We start from the raw sequence: 16,281 nt of genomic DNA on the forward strand, positions 1-16,281 counted from the left end.
AATCTGTGGTGCTGTGTATGACATAATGGATATTTATGAAATCTTTAGACTGGTGTAGAATCTGTGGTGCTGTGTATGACATAATGGATATTTTTTAGATCTTTAGTCTGGTGTAGAATATGTGGTGTTGTGTGTGACATGATGGATATTTATGAAATCTTTAGACTGGTGTAGAATCTGTGGTGCTGTGTATGACATAATGGATATTTATGAGATCTTTAGACAGGTGTAGAATCTGTGGTGTTGTGTATGACATAATGGATATTTATGAGATCTGTAGACTGGTGTATAATATGTGGTGTTGTGTATGACATAATGGATATTTATGAGATCTTTAAACTGGTGTAGAATCTGTGGTGCTGTGTATGACATAATGGATATTTATGAGATCTGTAGACTGGTGTAGAATATGTGGTGCTGTGTATGATATAATGTATATTTATGAGATCTTTAGACTGGTGTAGAATCTGTGGTGCTGTGTATGACATAATGGATATTTATGAGATCTTTAGACTGGTGTAGAATCTGTGGTGTTGTGTATGACATAATGGATACTTTTTAGATCTTTAGTCTGGTGTAGAATCTGTGGTGCTGTGTATGACATAATGGATATTTTTTTAGCCTTTATTATTCAACTTTTACGTGGGTATTGCTAAGTTTAATTGAAATCAAGTAAGGCCAAAATTATGGAACTTATGAAACTCTTAAAAGCTTTACAAGATTAGTAATAGGATAAAACTGTTTGTTAAGCAAAATGCATTAAGCTAACGTATAGCTTTTGAATTTATTAATTATTAGCATTACTTGAGAATTTCCTAAAAATTAATACCACGTATATACTGATACTTTAGGGTTGAAGACATTGAAGAAATGCCCCAAGAGAGAACAGCACCCATGTTTGTAATGAAACCAGAGCCACAAGTGGTGTTAGAAGGAGATGGGGCCAAGTTCCAGTGCCGAGTCAGTGGAAATCCCCGTCCTCGATTGATGTGGATCCTGAATAACCAGAGTGTGATCAATGTATGCAAAATAGTTGAAGAAACCCTTTTTAATTACTTAATATTTTGTTAAAACAGTATGCATTCTGGCTAGCTAGAATTTATTTGGAAGTTAAATTAAAACATTAATTTGTTGTTCTGATCAACTGCTTTTATTTCAAATACTTTCGAGTACAGTTTATTGTACTAATATTTTATATGGAATGATTCAGAACATTCTCAAATATTTAAACTCAAATTTAGTTTTGAGTGAACTGATGAAAATAATTTGTACACTTGGTAGTAAGCAAATACTATATTCCTTAATTAGCTACATTTTTCAAAGTTGTGTTTTGGAACAAATGAAATTTAGTTGAATCCATGTGCCGAACTTGGCATAAGCTGTTAGTCCCTGTAAACTGTGTGATCAAGTAGCTTAGCTTCTGTTTCGTGGGATAGTTGCATCGTATTTTACTTGACGTTGTGTATGGAGCACACCTTGCAACTGTTACATGAAGCAGACGCAGATGGAATGTATTTGTGAATACAGTTTTGGTGTTTTCACATGAGATTAGATTCAGTTTTTGAGGAAGACGACAATTTATTTTTCTGCTCTGTGAAAGAGTCAGAACTTGCTATCAAGTTCCGTTTCTTTTCATTCTGCTGTACTAATCCCAACTGATTGTGCATTCTGTTGGTAAAATGTATTATTTTCACTCATCTTTTATCTAGTTTTTTCAAGTACAGATTAATTCTGTTAGTTTTTTCACATTTTAACATAATTAGCCAGTTTCCTTCTTTTTCTTCAGTAAGAATGTTTTTTTATTTCAATCTCACAATCATTTCACCTGTGATGAGTTGCAACACCATTCCTAAATATTAGATCTACAAAGCTCTAGTTTTTGTGGAGATCGAATGACCAGAGTTTTGTTTATCCCGAATTACCAAACTCTGAAGCTTGTGGTTAGGACCTACATAAAACTTTGTAGAGAAATTGTAATTTGATTTCATTACTAAAAATATTAAATCTTTCCAAGATACATTAGAAGACTAATCATTGGTTTAAACCTTATTTTTTGGTAGGGCTCTCGATGCAGGCTAACTTATGATGGTATTTTTCACCTTGAAATTCCTAAAAGCAAACTGTACGATCAAGGAAAGGTGGAAGTTATTGCTCGTAATACTTTAGGGCAGGCTTATTGCTGGACTACCTTGGAAGTAAAACCACGGTTTGATGATTATCGTGCTGTCTTGAAACACTCTCCTAAGCGTGAGTACTTTATTAAACTGTATGTAAGGAATGTGAATTTTGTTTACATTTTCACAAGAGAATCAGCTATATTTACCTTTATATTTCACAACATTTTATATCTGTATTTATGTATGTTACATTCCAAATAAAAATGGAAACTGTTGATCATATGTACGAAATGAAGTTACAACCAACAAATAAAACACTGTTTATACAACGTAAAGGAAGAACTATTTATGAAACCAACAAATGAAATACTGTTTATACAACGTAAAGGAAGAACTATTTATGAATGGTTTGTAAGATATTTTTTCTCGACATTGATGTGTATAAAAGTTTATTTTGTTTATCTTACCCATAAAGTTTATGGTTATTTGTGAGCTATACATGTATTGATGATCAGCTATAAACAGTAAGTTTATGGTTATTTGTGAGCTATACATGTATTGATGATCAGCTATAAACAGTAAGACTTTCTTTCGTCACTTACTTTTTCTATTACTTGCACTAGTTTCAGGATAGGGTAAAAAGTATCAAATGTATAAATAATTAAAAGCCATGATAAACATACATATCATACCCATGTATCTACACTTCATGTCTTTCACAGTTGATTCTCAAAAAGCACTGAAATGAGATTGTTTCAAACAACCAACAACTGAGTAATTTGGCCCTTTTCACAGATTCATATTATAATAGTTTCAATTACCAATAAAATTTTTGTTGTTAGGAATTATTTAACTTTGACTTAACAACAGTGTTTAAAGGAATCGGTATGCCAAACTACATGTTTTCTTTTCTTATTACAAAATGGAAAAGATAAGGATGAAGACTAAAATTCTCTGAAGTTCATATTCAAATTGTATCTTTTCACACATATTTATAAATAATTCTATTCTTCTAACAGTGGTTTTTACTAAACTCAATTAGCAATAGGGATTTTGAAAGTTCTTGTACTTTAGGGAGAGATATATGTTAGGTAATATTACATCGTTACATGGAAATATGTACAGATTTGAAAGATTCTTACTTTATATTGTATCTTCTGTTGATTATTTAAATTTTATTTTATTTCTAATGCCCACTGTTACTTCTTCATTGAATTATGTTACAAAATTGTATGTAATTAGAACTTGAAATTCGTAAATTATCTTGCAACTTCAACCATTTTTATGCTAGTTCTATAAAAAGTAACTTACAGAGGGCCATATTTATGTACTTATTTGCCATATGAACTTCATATGCTTCTGTGTACAAGCGCAAGTTACAAACCTTCGTATGCTGTGATGTGCAGTTAACACAACTGAAAAGTAATAAAATAAGGACTGTTACTGTTGTATTAGACTAATAAAAATGGGTACATCAGTACTTCTCATACTGTATTATCATTAACTGAATCAATTTACAGCTTATTGAAAACCTTTAAATTAGAATATACTTTACTTTCCATTGGTGAACCTAGTTTTTTACCTTTTTGTACCAGTTATGGACTAATTTGCAAAAAAAAAGAAAAAAAAAGTGTCACTGGATACTTTTACATCTCTTTATTTCTCAGTGTCTCAATCCTTCCTTTTCTTTCTGTCATGCTGTGTTATTTACTTTTAAATAACTTTATAGTTTTCCCATCATGTTTTTTTTTCTTTTTGTATTTCGTTTACCTTATAAGTAATCATGCCAATGGGCCTGTATATAGGTTAGGTTCTAAAGCTCAGATAACATGATGTGTGGTTTGTGGGATTGTTAACTGATTGATGTAGTTCAAGCAGTAGCTAATTACTGTTGCAGTAAGATGCACAAAATAAGTTCTTTGAATAATTTAACCATTTTTAGTATGATTAAAAACACACTGACATTACAACATTTCTGTTAACCCTTTCCAGATGGGTCATGGGTCGAAGGCCATGTCATCGTGTTTGTTTATTAAACTACAATTTTTTGATTTTATGTCAATAAGTTTGGTATCAAACTGTAGATTATAATTCAAATTTTAGTGTTATACATTATTTAATTTCTTAATTTAAAAAATAAATATTAAAAAACTTAAACATTTATTTTTGTTTGTCACATGGTATGTTGAATGCAGCACTGGTTCAAATTAGATGTTTTTGATGTCCAAATACTAAGTCTATAGTTTTGTACAAATTAGGAACTAAAATTACCAATATTGACAAGATAGAATATAAAATAAGAACCTCCTATCATTTCTATTTACTGAAATATTGATCATGTATTGAATCAAGCACAGTGGCCCCGCTCACCTCTTTCCATTTTTGGAAATGCTCCCTTATATACACTTACTTCTGTAGATGACATGTGAATAACCAATCGAAACTCAGAATGTTTCCCTAGTGGCTTTCTCAGCCATTTTCAAGTGTTATGATGCCATCTCATTCTTTCGAAACAAGATTTCAAGGAGGTAGATTGAGTCTTTAGTCTGCTCATAATTTCATATTTTTTTAGACCAAAATATAGCTGAGGTACTAAGCTTGATAAATTATAGTGGAATTCTGTGATATTGATATAATAATATATGATTTTTTAGTTATTTAACTGTATATATAAAACCTAAAAAAAATTGTTTCATTTTAATATCCTCCACTTGTGAAATTTTAAAAGGCTTAGCAACGTACGTCAAGCAGCAACCAAGTACAAAGGTCATAACTAGAAGAGATAAATGTTTGCTTTACTTCTTTATTTACTGTTCTATGTTTTAAGAAAAATAAGTTTAAGAATTTATTTCTAAAAAGTAATAATCTATATACATATATAATGTATAATAATTGAAGTGTGATTGTATTTTACAAAATACTAGTCCACTAAAACACAGGTCACTGTGTAAAGACTAAAGGTCAGTTTTATATTATTGGATACAGTAACATGCGTGCAAGTGTTTCGCGTCATTGTAATTTCTGCATTGTTAGCTAGGCATGGCTGAAAGGTCAATGTAATAAAAACGATAAATATATATAAATGTATAATGTTATGAGATTCAAGCTATTTTGTCTAAACATTTATGTTTTCGTGTTATAATTTGTGTTCATTCTAGAATGAAAGAAGCTTAATTTATGTTTATTTCCTAATTTTTTATAGTGGTTACAAGATCAGTCAAATCGACCAAACCCATACAGAGATTCATTACTCAAAATAACAGATAAAATATAAAGTTTTTTCTTGAGAAACATTTGATAACTATCTGGACATTATAAAGATTTTGCATGTGAAATTTTAAAATTTTCTGATGCATAAAAGTATTTCTAACCTTAAAATGAAAATTATTTTGCATGTTGAATAGGCAACATGCGAAAAGAATAAAGGCATGAGAAAAACATTGTTTTACAAACCTTAAGACTTAATGAAAAAATTTATATTTTGTGTATGAAAGCATTGAAATGTTTACTGATAATCTGCCAAATTTCGTAAACATATGCTTAATAGTTTAAAAGTTATAGCATGAAAACTATAACAAGCACAAAATGGTCACGAGGTCAGTCCTAGGGACCGAACCCATGCTGAAAGAGTTAAAGAATAAAAGAATTGTTATGTTAGTGAGATGGTAGTTGTTTTGTTATTGTATTTTAAAGAAGGAATCCTTAAGTTGACTTAGATAACTATATGCTAACACTTTTTAATTTATTTAGCATGGTATGACTCTGAAGTTAAACGTTATCAGAAAGATCGACAAGAGTCTGAACTCCAGCGAGTCTTCGAAGAGAAGTTAACACCTGGTGGAACCAAAGTAGATGTATGGAAAACACAAGAGTATGAAGGTAGGTCTAAGTACTTTGTTTGAAAGTTTCTGAGGAAAAATGTGGGATTTTATATATATAATAATTGTCTAGTTGTGAGAATTTGGTGTTATTTGAGTATGTTCTATATTAGTAGAAAGAGTTAATTAAAAAATATAAATACAGAAACAAAATAACTATTTTCTATCAGAGGATTTTAGCTATCAACATTTTAAGTTGTTTTTTTTTAGCTTATAAAATTTTTATTTTAAGCTACACTAGCGCTACCTACACATAGCTGTCCCTAATTCTGAACTGATAAACTAGAGGGAAGGCAGCTAAGCAACAGCATCTACTGCAAATTTCTGAAGTACTATTACATGAGTAAATTGTGGGATTTGACTGTCATTTTTGAAATGCACCCACACCCCTATAGTGCAGTGTTTTTTGTAGCAGTACATTAACTATCAGGTTTGCAGTCCAAGCACATTGAACACTAGGCCACACCAGGCCCTAAAGTTAGAAAAAAGATATAACTAAAAATACTCTTCTCTGTAAATAAAAACACTCAATAGTTTGCCATGAAATATTTACATTGTTATTCACTTATTGAGCTCCTCAAGTTAATGTTACTCAAGTCAAAAATACTGACTTTGAACTTTGCATTTATTTTCAGAGTATTTTATCTCACAAGATAATGTTTTGTCACATTGTCATGGAATGTGCGAAAAAACTGAATTTTAAATAAATCTTTGTGCCAGACTTTAAGTTAGAATTCAGTATTTTCAGGGAAGTTTGAAAAGCTTTCACTGTTGATTTATTTAATATTTTTTTTTAAGTGAAGTTTCACAGTTTGAGGAAGTAATCATAAGTTATTCATTAATTATTGAAATGGTTTTTATTTCTTTATCATAGGTGAACATGTAAAAATAAAACAAAGGCTGGAAGAAGAAGACACAAAGAAAATGCAGCCTGAAGTTAAAAGATTCAAAACAGATGCATTTTATGTACGTTTTTTGTTCTTTATTCTACAAAATCATGTTGTCTAATATGTTTATTTCTGTTACTCAGTGTTGATTTCTGTAAACCACTTATTTGTGAGATACATTTCCATCATTAGAGGGCAGGCTTAGCTTTACTATCCAAAAAGAAATCAAAGTCATATTATGAACAATTGTGTAGTTTTGATTACCAGGTTTTATTGTGTGCATATCACTAGTTGAAACTTGTATAAACGTCTTAGTAACCTTCACTATCATTTAAAATAACTTTCTTCGAAGTAGTTTTACAAGTTTGTTGGTTGTCCTTGTTTCTTGTATTTAATTTGAGAAACTTCTCAAATAAACGTTAGAGAAGAACCCTTTACATGCACATACACTGGATTATTGCTGTGAACAAAAGAGGCTTTCGTAATAAACTGACAAAACTTTTAATTGGGATAAGACTTATGGAAAGAAACCCATGATACTTGTTAGTTTGAAATACTTGGGTAAGAAACTGATGAATCTTTTAACTGGGATCTTATGGAAAGAAACACATTGAACAGTATGAACCAGAGTCGTCATTGCAGTATAAAATGTACTGTTTAAAAAGTCTCAGATTAAACTTGCTGGCCTCTCCCAATACCAAACAAAACTGATAATTTCAATTACAATTAGTATAAACTTATGTGCACAGTTGTGTACTTATTTTGTACTTTAAATACATAAGTTTATCTTCTACTAGTTCATTGTGTCTACCAATTATCTATATTATTTGAATCCTTATATAAAGATCTTCAACATATTAAATAAATGCCGTAATTCTTCAGTGTTACCTGAATAACTATGTACGAACATTTTCTCACTTTACATATATAGGACATGGGAATAAAGTGTTACAAACTGTTTGTCTATAAGTACAGTTAAGAAAACTTTTTATTTTTACTCTTCGATTAATGAATTATGTAATAAAATAAAAGATTGTACATCATGTTTTCAATCATCACTTTCAAAACACCATCTTGAAGTATATATATATATATGTTTTAAAGTATGTATTTGGACTAATCCTCGTGCCCAGAGAAAATTAAAATTAATGAACAACTCTTTTCATGTAAAACAATAGCAAACTCTGTACTAGAGTGTTAAGTATATGGACATGAAGAATCCAAGAGACAGTTCTCATCCATCAGAGAAATCCACACTTCTATAAAGACAATTTGGCAATACTGCTTTCATCCAGCTGTAAGGTGTTTTTGTAGCTTTGGAGGGTCACTAAAGGGCAACATTTTCATGGGATCACCCCTAATTTGCTTATATAGGTCTGAGTTGTTTAGCATCTTGATAAAGTTTTGAGAATTTAACCATTATGACTTAAAACGTAGATTTAAAACTGATAGAAGACTTTTAAGTTTTTTAACATTGGCTGTTTTCAGGTTCCAAAGTGTTTCAGCATTAGTTGGTTTCAGGTGTGATAAAAGTCTTCATTGTTTTAGAATTAGCTGTCTTTAGGCTTAATAAGGCTTTTTACTATCTTAGCATTAGTTTTCTTTCAGATGTAATAACACTTAATGTCTTATTAGTAACTATGTTCATACTTATAATAATGTTCTTCAATATGTTAGCATTAGATATTTTCAGGTTTACTAATGCTTCTCATTATCTGATCATAAGCTGTTTTCACAATTGATAAGACTTCTCAGTATTTTAGCTTAAGCTGTTTTCAGGCATAATAAGACTCTTCAGTGTACAAAATGAAGACATTTTTCCTACATTAAAAAATCCAGTTAAGAGTGTGACTTTGAAACTGGTTGGAAAAATTAAATTACTATGCAGTATATTGTCGTCAACGTGCTGTTGTTTTATGTTAAATTACTATGCAGTATATTGTCGTCAACGTGCTGTTGTTTTATGTTAAATTACTATGCAGTATATTGTCGTCAACGTGCTGTTGTTTTATGTTAAATTACTATGCAGTATATTGTCGTCAACGTGCTGTTGTTTTATGTTAAATTACTATGCAGTATATTGTCGTCAACGTGCTGTTGTTTTATGTATAGAGTGAAGAATTGTTTTGATTGTAATATATTTTCTGCACTAAGATTGACAGTGTTACTGGAGAAAGGAGAACGGAGCAACAATCTCAAGTATCGTGGATGACCAAATCTTATCAGGACAAAGTGTGAGCATTGCTTATTTATTTTGTACTAGTAGAGTAACCGGGGCTGATCGGGTGAAAATGGCTTTAAATATCCCGAGTTGTATTGATTAAATCAACCTTATTTATCGTAATTTTTTGCAATAAAATCAAAATGATCGATTTACCTAATTAAATACTTTGATTAAAATCAATAAAAATAAAAATGTGCTAAGTTTTAATCAAAGCAAAACTAGGTACATTTCTCCTGCTTCTTGCATGACATTTCAAGTTTCCAAAACAAAAATTCCCTACCTTTTGTTGTCCTGATTTCTGCTGTGTAGTAAAGGGTTGTTTGCAGAGTATTCTGACTTTGTTATTGTTCCATTTAACGAATAATTGATTTATTCTTTTCTCGTTGCAACATAAATGAAAATTTGTTGGTACCAAATGTTTTTGTAAGGTCATCGTATAGGTGATTCTTTTGAGTACATGAAGGCAAAGTGAAATATATGGCTGAAGCAAGCCTATTTAGTTGAGGAAGTGTGTGAGAGAGACACCCGTGTTTATATATATAGATTTGTAAGTCCATTGATATTAAATAATTGAGATATATTTCTTATATCTAATTCTAGTTTCAATGTTGTTGTTTTTTTTCTCAATTTAGTTGTTAAAAGTAACTGAAGGTTTAGGAAGTAATAATAATATCTTTGTTGAGTCATTTTTAAACAGGTTGGATTACTTGAGTATTGCACGTAAATATATTTTCATTTGCATAGTTATTTTAGCATAGCTGTACACTTTATTTAAAACAAATAACATCCTAATGCTATTGAATCTTTAGTTGATATTTTCTACTTCTGTAGAATAACAACAAACAGTAAAATGTAAGTTATTACCTTGAATAGCAAAAGTACCAACATGGGTGTTCACAACTTTTTTCATTAACAATAACAAATACATTTTTACATTTGGTTCTTTGTCTTTATTTAGGATATTTGGAATTTTTGTTCACTTGTAAAATAAAGAAATACAATAAAGATAGCAGAAAGGTCAGTTGGGAACTTTCTCTCTGTGAACCCTTGATATCATGTTTGATCCCTAAAAAATGTGTAGTCTGTTTTCCTTGAACATCCTACTGCAATGGAAACTTTTTACTTAAGGCACTACTAAACTCACTCTTAGAGGAGTAGGTCTTAAATGTGAACTTTTTTTCTCATTGGCTAACAGTTTCACTGTTGTATTCATGTATTCTAGTCATTTGATTGTAGTCTTTATATTTCAGATTTAATATTGGAAACTGATCAGTCATATATTAAAGAAAGTGGCTGGTCAAGAATCTTGATTAATGATAATAGTATAAGCTGAATAAATGTTTATCCACCTTGTCACATTATATATTTAAAAGAATGTTTGATAAAAAAAACTATGACATAATAACTTGATATTCTTTCATCACTGCCGACTCAAATATTATACCTTTTGGTTTATTACCTGTAAAGGCAAGTGTCTGTGTTTCCTGACTTTTAGAAGGTAATATAGATAACAGAAACAAGGGGTTTGGAAGCACGCCCACCTGGAAGGTTTTTACCAGTTTTTGTGAAGTGTGATATAATGGAAGTTAAGGAAAAGACACAAGTGAAATTAATGTAGTTTGTTAATCACCTTTGATTTTTCTCCTTAATTTCTTTATCTCGTCTTTATGGCTCTTTAGCTCCAACTGTCAAATTCATATTAGAAGCTATCATGAGTTATTATTTTGGACCGAAGACTCAGTTCAAGCTGGAACAATTGCAAATCTATGAATATATGTATTTATATATGTGTGTGTGTGTGTGTATGTATACTTTTTAACTATATATATATATACACACACACACACACACACATACATACATACATACATACATACATACATACATGTGTGTGTGAATTGCTGCCACCTACCTCTTCTGGTGCCTCTCGAGTAATTTGAGAAATTTCTAAAATTAAATATTTCTCAGGATCTGATAACTTTCAGTCTAGAAAGTATATGTATGTCATTGCCAGATTTATTTAAAGATTGTTAAGTGGTGTAATGGAGCTATTTCTACACAATGTACTGTAAAGGTTTTGATTTTATAGGTCACAGAAACTTCAATGTTTATTTTTATACACTCAAGTTAAGAATCACTGTGAATATGTTGCTATTTTATTTACTGCATCTAACTAATGGTATAAGTTTAACTTTTAGAGAACATACTGTTCACACCCCCATGCTTCCTGAAACACTGGTCCATGGTAAAGAAGTCCAGGTATCTAAGCAGAAACAGACCCAGCGGGAAGTGAAGGGTGAGTGGGAAGTCACTCGTCACACAACTCTGACAGAAACTATGGAACAAGAACACAAGGGCATCACCCAGGAGAGGAAAGTTATTGGACCAGTGGTAGGTTCTCCATGAGCCACAAAATATATTCTATATTTATGAATAAATATATATTTAATCCATAATAGTACACTCCAAGAACAGAAAATAAATTCAAACAAGAGAAACTTCACTTGCTTTAATTACATGTCATTCTGCATTACATACCAGTTCTGTTAAGTAAATAAGTCTAAAGGTGTAAAAAAAGAACATGTACAAGAACAACCATGTTCATAAAATCCACATAAGATTAATATATATATATATAATACAACTCTTCAGACAAATGTCCAAAAGCATCACATATAGGAGACAAAGTTGGGTACAAAGTACATTGTGGGAAATTTAATTGTACCTCAGTAACAGAGGTATCTACAGAAGTAGGTGCTACAGCAGTAAAGTTTCAATCAGTTTTAACAAATCCCATCTGTGGATGAAAGGAAGATAACAAAAAGTTAAAATGTAAGAGCAGATATGGATGCTCAATCCCACATTTAAAACCTGTTGTTAACCATCTTCAGTCAGCTGTGGCAATGTAGTGCTCAATCACACAATGTGCCCACATTTAAAACCTGTTGTTAACCATCTTCAGTCAGCTGTGGCAATGTAGTGCTCAATCCCACAATGTCCCACATTTAAAACCTGTTGTTAACCATCTTCAGTCAGCTGTGGCAATGTAGTGCTCAATCCCACAATGTCCTACATTTAAAACCTGTTGTTAACCATCTTCAGGCAACTGTTGGAATGTAGTGTTCAATCCCACATTTAAAACCTGTTGTTAACTACATTCAGTCAGCTGTGGGAATATAGTGCTCAATCCCACAATGTCCCACATGATGTACACTTCATAATAGTGGGGTCTATTTACAATAACACAAAAGGGACACAAACAGGAACTTATAGTAAGAAGCTTGGTAGTTCATTCTTTCTCTAATATGAAGGATTCACAAACAGAAGTAAACTTACGGGACTCTATCTGAAGATATTTACCCAGGAAAGTAGACATGAAACTTGTATCTAGTGTTTTATCTGAAGATATTTACCAAGGAAAGTAGACATGAAACTTGTATCTAGTGTTCTATCTGAAGATATTTACCAAGGAACGTAGACATGAAACTTGTATCTAGTGTTCTATATGAAGATATTTACCAAGGAACGTAGACATGAAACTTGTATCTAGTGTTCTATATGAAGATATTTACCAAGGAAAGTATACATGAAACTTGTATCTAGTGTTCTATATGAAGATATTTACCAAGGGAAGTAGACATGAAACTTGTATCTAGTGTTTTATCTGAAGATATTTACCCAGGGAAGTATCCATGAAACTTGTATCTAGTGTTTTATCTGAAAATATTTACCAAGGAACATAGACATGAAACTTGTATCTAGTGTTCTATCTGAAGATATTTACCAAGGGAAGTATACATGAAACTTGTATCTAGTGTTTTATCTGAAGATATTTACCCAGAGAAGTATACATGAAACTTGTATCTAGTGTTTTATCTGAAGATATCTACCCAGGGAAGTAGACATGAAACTTGTATCTAGTGTTTTATCTGAAGATATTTACCCAGGGAAGTATACATGAAACTTGTATCTAGTGTTTTATCTGAAGATATTTACCCAGGGAAGTAGACATGAAATTTGTATCTAGTGTTCTATTTGAAGATATTTACCCAGGGAAGTATCCATGAAACTTGTATCTAGTGTTTTATCTGAAGATATTTACCCAGGGAAGTATACATGAAACTTGTATCTAGTGTTCTATTTGAAGATATTTACCCAGAGAAGTAGACATGAAACTTGTATCTAGTGTAATTTACAAATTAGCTAAGCATCCAAACTTTAACTACCCCAGACCAGCTGCCTCACATGATGTATTACATTGAACAGGAAATTTTAGAACCACAATCTTATATAATTGTTTCAGATAATTCCAATACTTGTATATGTATTGCCCATGTTTGGTAGTGACTACTAACACCGAATTTCTAAATGAAAATAAAATATTAGTAATTATACACATACTTCTAAATTGTGTGGGTTTTCTGAATTAATGAAAGTAGAGATAGAGTAAGAATTGTAATCAAATATTCCAACTAATTAAGCCACTGGGCTTCATTACCACAACCTTCAGTTTTCATTAATTAAGATGAAGATTTCAAGTTAAGTCAGTTGTCTTTTCAACCCTAAAGCTTGCATGTTAATCAAAGATGTATTGCAGATGTCAGGTTTAGAAATTATAAGATCAGTTAGATGAATGAAATACACTAGAAATCTTCTTTTTTAATATATATTTCCAAAGATACAGCTAAAAATATTTGTTTTTTTTTAAACAGTCTGAAACAAAACCTCCGCTTTTTACCAAGAAGATTCAACCGTGTCCAGTGGTTGTCGGAGACACAGCTAAGTTTGACTGCACGTTCACTGGTACTCCAACACCAACCATTACTTGGTACAGGGAGAATTTCCCTATTTCTCCTTCCCAGAAATTTATGGTAGGTTTGGATTCTTTATTAATTTTGTTTGAGACAAGATCAGCATAGTTATTCAATTACTTTTCACTTATACACAAACAATTTATATAAGTTTTCCATAAATACATTACTGTATTGAAAAGTTTAATTCTTAATTTCATGACCCATTAATGTCTTTACCTAGTAAACAATTACACAATCATTTTGTGTGGTAGCTGTTATAGTAACATTTTCCTTTAATCCTCAGCTTTATTATGATATTAACATTCTTTGAAGGACTATTTTGTAGTAGACACAATAAGCACCATTTCAAATGTACCGTGCTACAACTGATTACCAGAGAGAAAGAAGACAGTGTTTACATTATATTACTGTCATAACTTTGATACTACTAATAATTAATTGCAAAACTTCTGACTGTTTGAAAGATTTATTCTAATATTATAGATATATTGCTTTCCTAATGTGAACTCTTTAGGTTTCAGTTTCATTCTCTACTTCTACAGTATTTTGATTAATGCTGGATATTGTCATCCTGTAGATAAAAACAACTGACAAGACTTCTACACTTACAATTGAGAAGGTGTGCATAAACGATAGTGGTATGTTTAGTGTCAAGGCAGAAAACAGAGGAGGCTCTGCCAAGTCTTCAAGTAATTTGGTAGTGGAAGGTAGAGTAGAATTTAATAATGTTTTTTGTTTTGTGTGTGGATTATAATTATGCAAGTTTTATACAGTGTTTTAAAAAGAATGAAACAATGTAAAACTTAATTTTAACAATGTACCATACAAGAACAAACCATTTCAGCTTGCTTACATAAACAATAAATATATTGGCTGTCAAATGAAACTCCATAATGTTGAACTGATAAGAAAGGCAACAACCGCCAACAGCACCAACCGTCAACTTTTTAGCTACTGTAATCAAATATGGGATTTGACTGTCACTCTTATAGTGAACCCACAGCCCTAAAGAGCTGAATGTGATTTTGTGGCAATGGGATGAAAACTATAGACCTTCAGATTCACAGTCTGGCATGATAACCACCAGGCCACACCCAGCCCATTCTTCTGTAGAAACTGAAATCCATAGTTATTGTGCATTAGGAGCAATTTTCACCTCAAATGCAGTGTTTTTGTGGATAACCTTTTTCTACTAATGTATACTGTCCCAAATCTGTGAGTTATTTGTGTACAAGGTGTCGTTTCAAAATGGCAGATGAATAGTGATATCATTCACATACTCTCAGTGGACAAAGCATTTTTTTGCCATCATCAGAGAACAGTAACCCATTGTATTGCAATACCCTCTTGTGATTTGAAAGGAAGAACTTTTTTAACTAAGTGGAAACGTGCTATAAGCAAGTGAAACTCAACCAATTACTCATTTTTTATGTAAATATAAATATTATGATATTTCATGGATTATCTAGCAGAGCAGAAAATTAGGATTGCTAATAACTGGAGGTTCTCAGATCTTGGGTTTTGAGATATATTTCCTTTCGAGCTCCAAACGATAGGTCGTGAAGAAAGAAACAACAAATTAGTTCACAGAAATAAATTTTTAAGGACAATATCACATTTTACACAACAAAACAATGGATTATAAACAATAAAATATAATAAATAATATGGCAAGTGAGCATATGTGCCTTAAGGTGAAAAGTTTAAGACTGGTAAGTCCTATAGTGATGGTTTTATTAACAAATAAGGCTCTTGATAGTGTGTGTTATTCTCTCTGTAAATTAAACTTAATCAAGATGAAAACACTAAATGAAAGTTACTTTAATCAAAGCCTACACAACTCTGTGAAATTCAAGTTTCACCAAAACAATTTGACTTAACAAACAAACTTAGTAATATGTGGAGCTAATGCTCCACTAACAACTGTTCCTGCGAAACAAACTCTATAACTAGTTCACTTAAGTGTAATGTAATCTAATAGGAAAGCACCATTGATAATCTTATAGTAGTGACTTTAAACAAGTGTGTAGTAAAACTAGATACTTATGGAAAGAGAATGTCCAATAGGAAAGCACCATTGATAATCTTATAGTAGTGACTTTAAACAAGTGTGAAGTAAAACTAGATACTTGTGGAAAGAGAATGTCCAATAGGAAAACACCACTGATAATCTTATAGTAGTGACTTTAAACAAGTGTGTAGTAAAACTAGATACTTGTGGAAAGAGAATGTCCAATAGGAAAACACCACTGATAATCTTATAGTAGTGACTTTAAACAAGTGTGTAGTAAAACTAGATACTTGTGGAAAGAGAATGTCCAATAGGAAAACACCACTGATAATCTTATAGTAGTGACTTTA

General features: G+C 31.3%; 1 protein-coding gene across 1 annotated transcript in view; it reads left to right on the top strand.

Annotated features, from left to right (window-relative positions):
- The window catches only part of LOC106471424 (titin-like), a gene marked incomplete at both ends in the record, with an annotated part of 82,671 nt that extends 68,039 nt beyond the window's left edge, over window positions 1–14,632 (top strand). The window contains 8 exons of the mRNA XM_013932025.1: window positions 852–1,020; window positions 2,061–2,247; window positions 5,868–5,996; window positions 6,870–6,961; window positions 9,037–9,116; window positions 11,305–11,497; window positions 13,819–13,977; window positions 14,498–14,632. Coding sequence (XP_013787479.1) covers window positions 852–1,020; window positions 2,061–2,247; window positions 5,868–5,996; window positions 6,870–6,961; window positions 9,037–9,116; window positions 11,305–11,497; window positions 13,819–13,977; window positions 14,498–14,632 — 1,144 coding nt within the window. The remainder of the gene's footprint in view (window positions 1–851; window positions 1,021–2,060; window positions 2,248–5,867; window positions 5,997–6,869; window positions 6,962–9,036; window positions 9,117–11,304; window positions 11,498–13,818; window positions 13,978–14,497) is intronic.
- Between the last annotated feature and the right edge of the window lie 1,649 nt (window positions 14,633–16,281).

This window comes from Limulus polyphemus, unplaced genomic scaffold, assembly GCF_000517525.1.
Source record: "Limulus polyphemus unplaced genomic scaffold, Limulus_polyphemus-2.1.2 Scaffold4614, whole genome shotgun sequence".
NCBI lineage: Eukaryota > Metazoa > Arthropoda > Merostomata > Xiphosura > Limulidae > Limulus > Limulus polyphemus.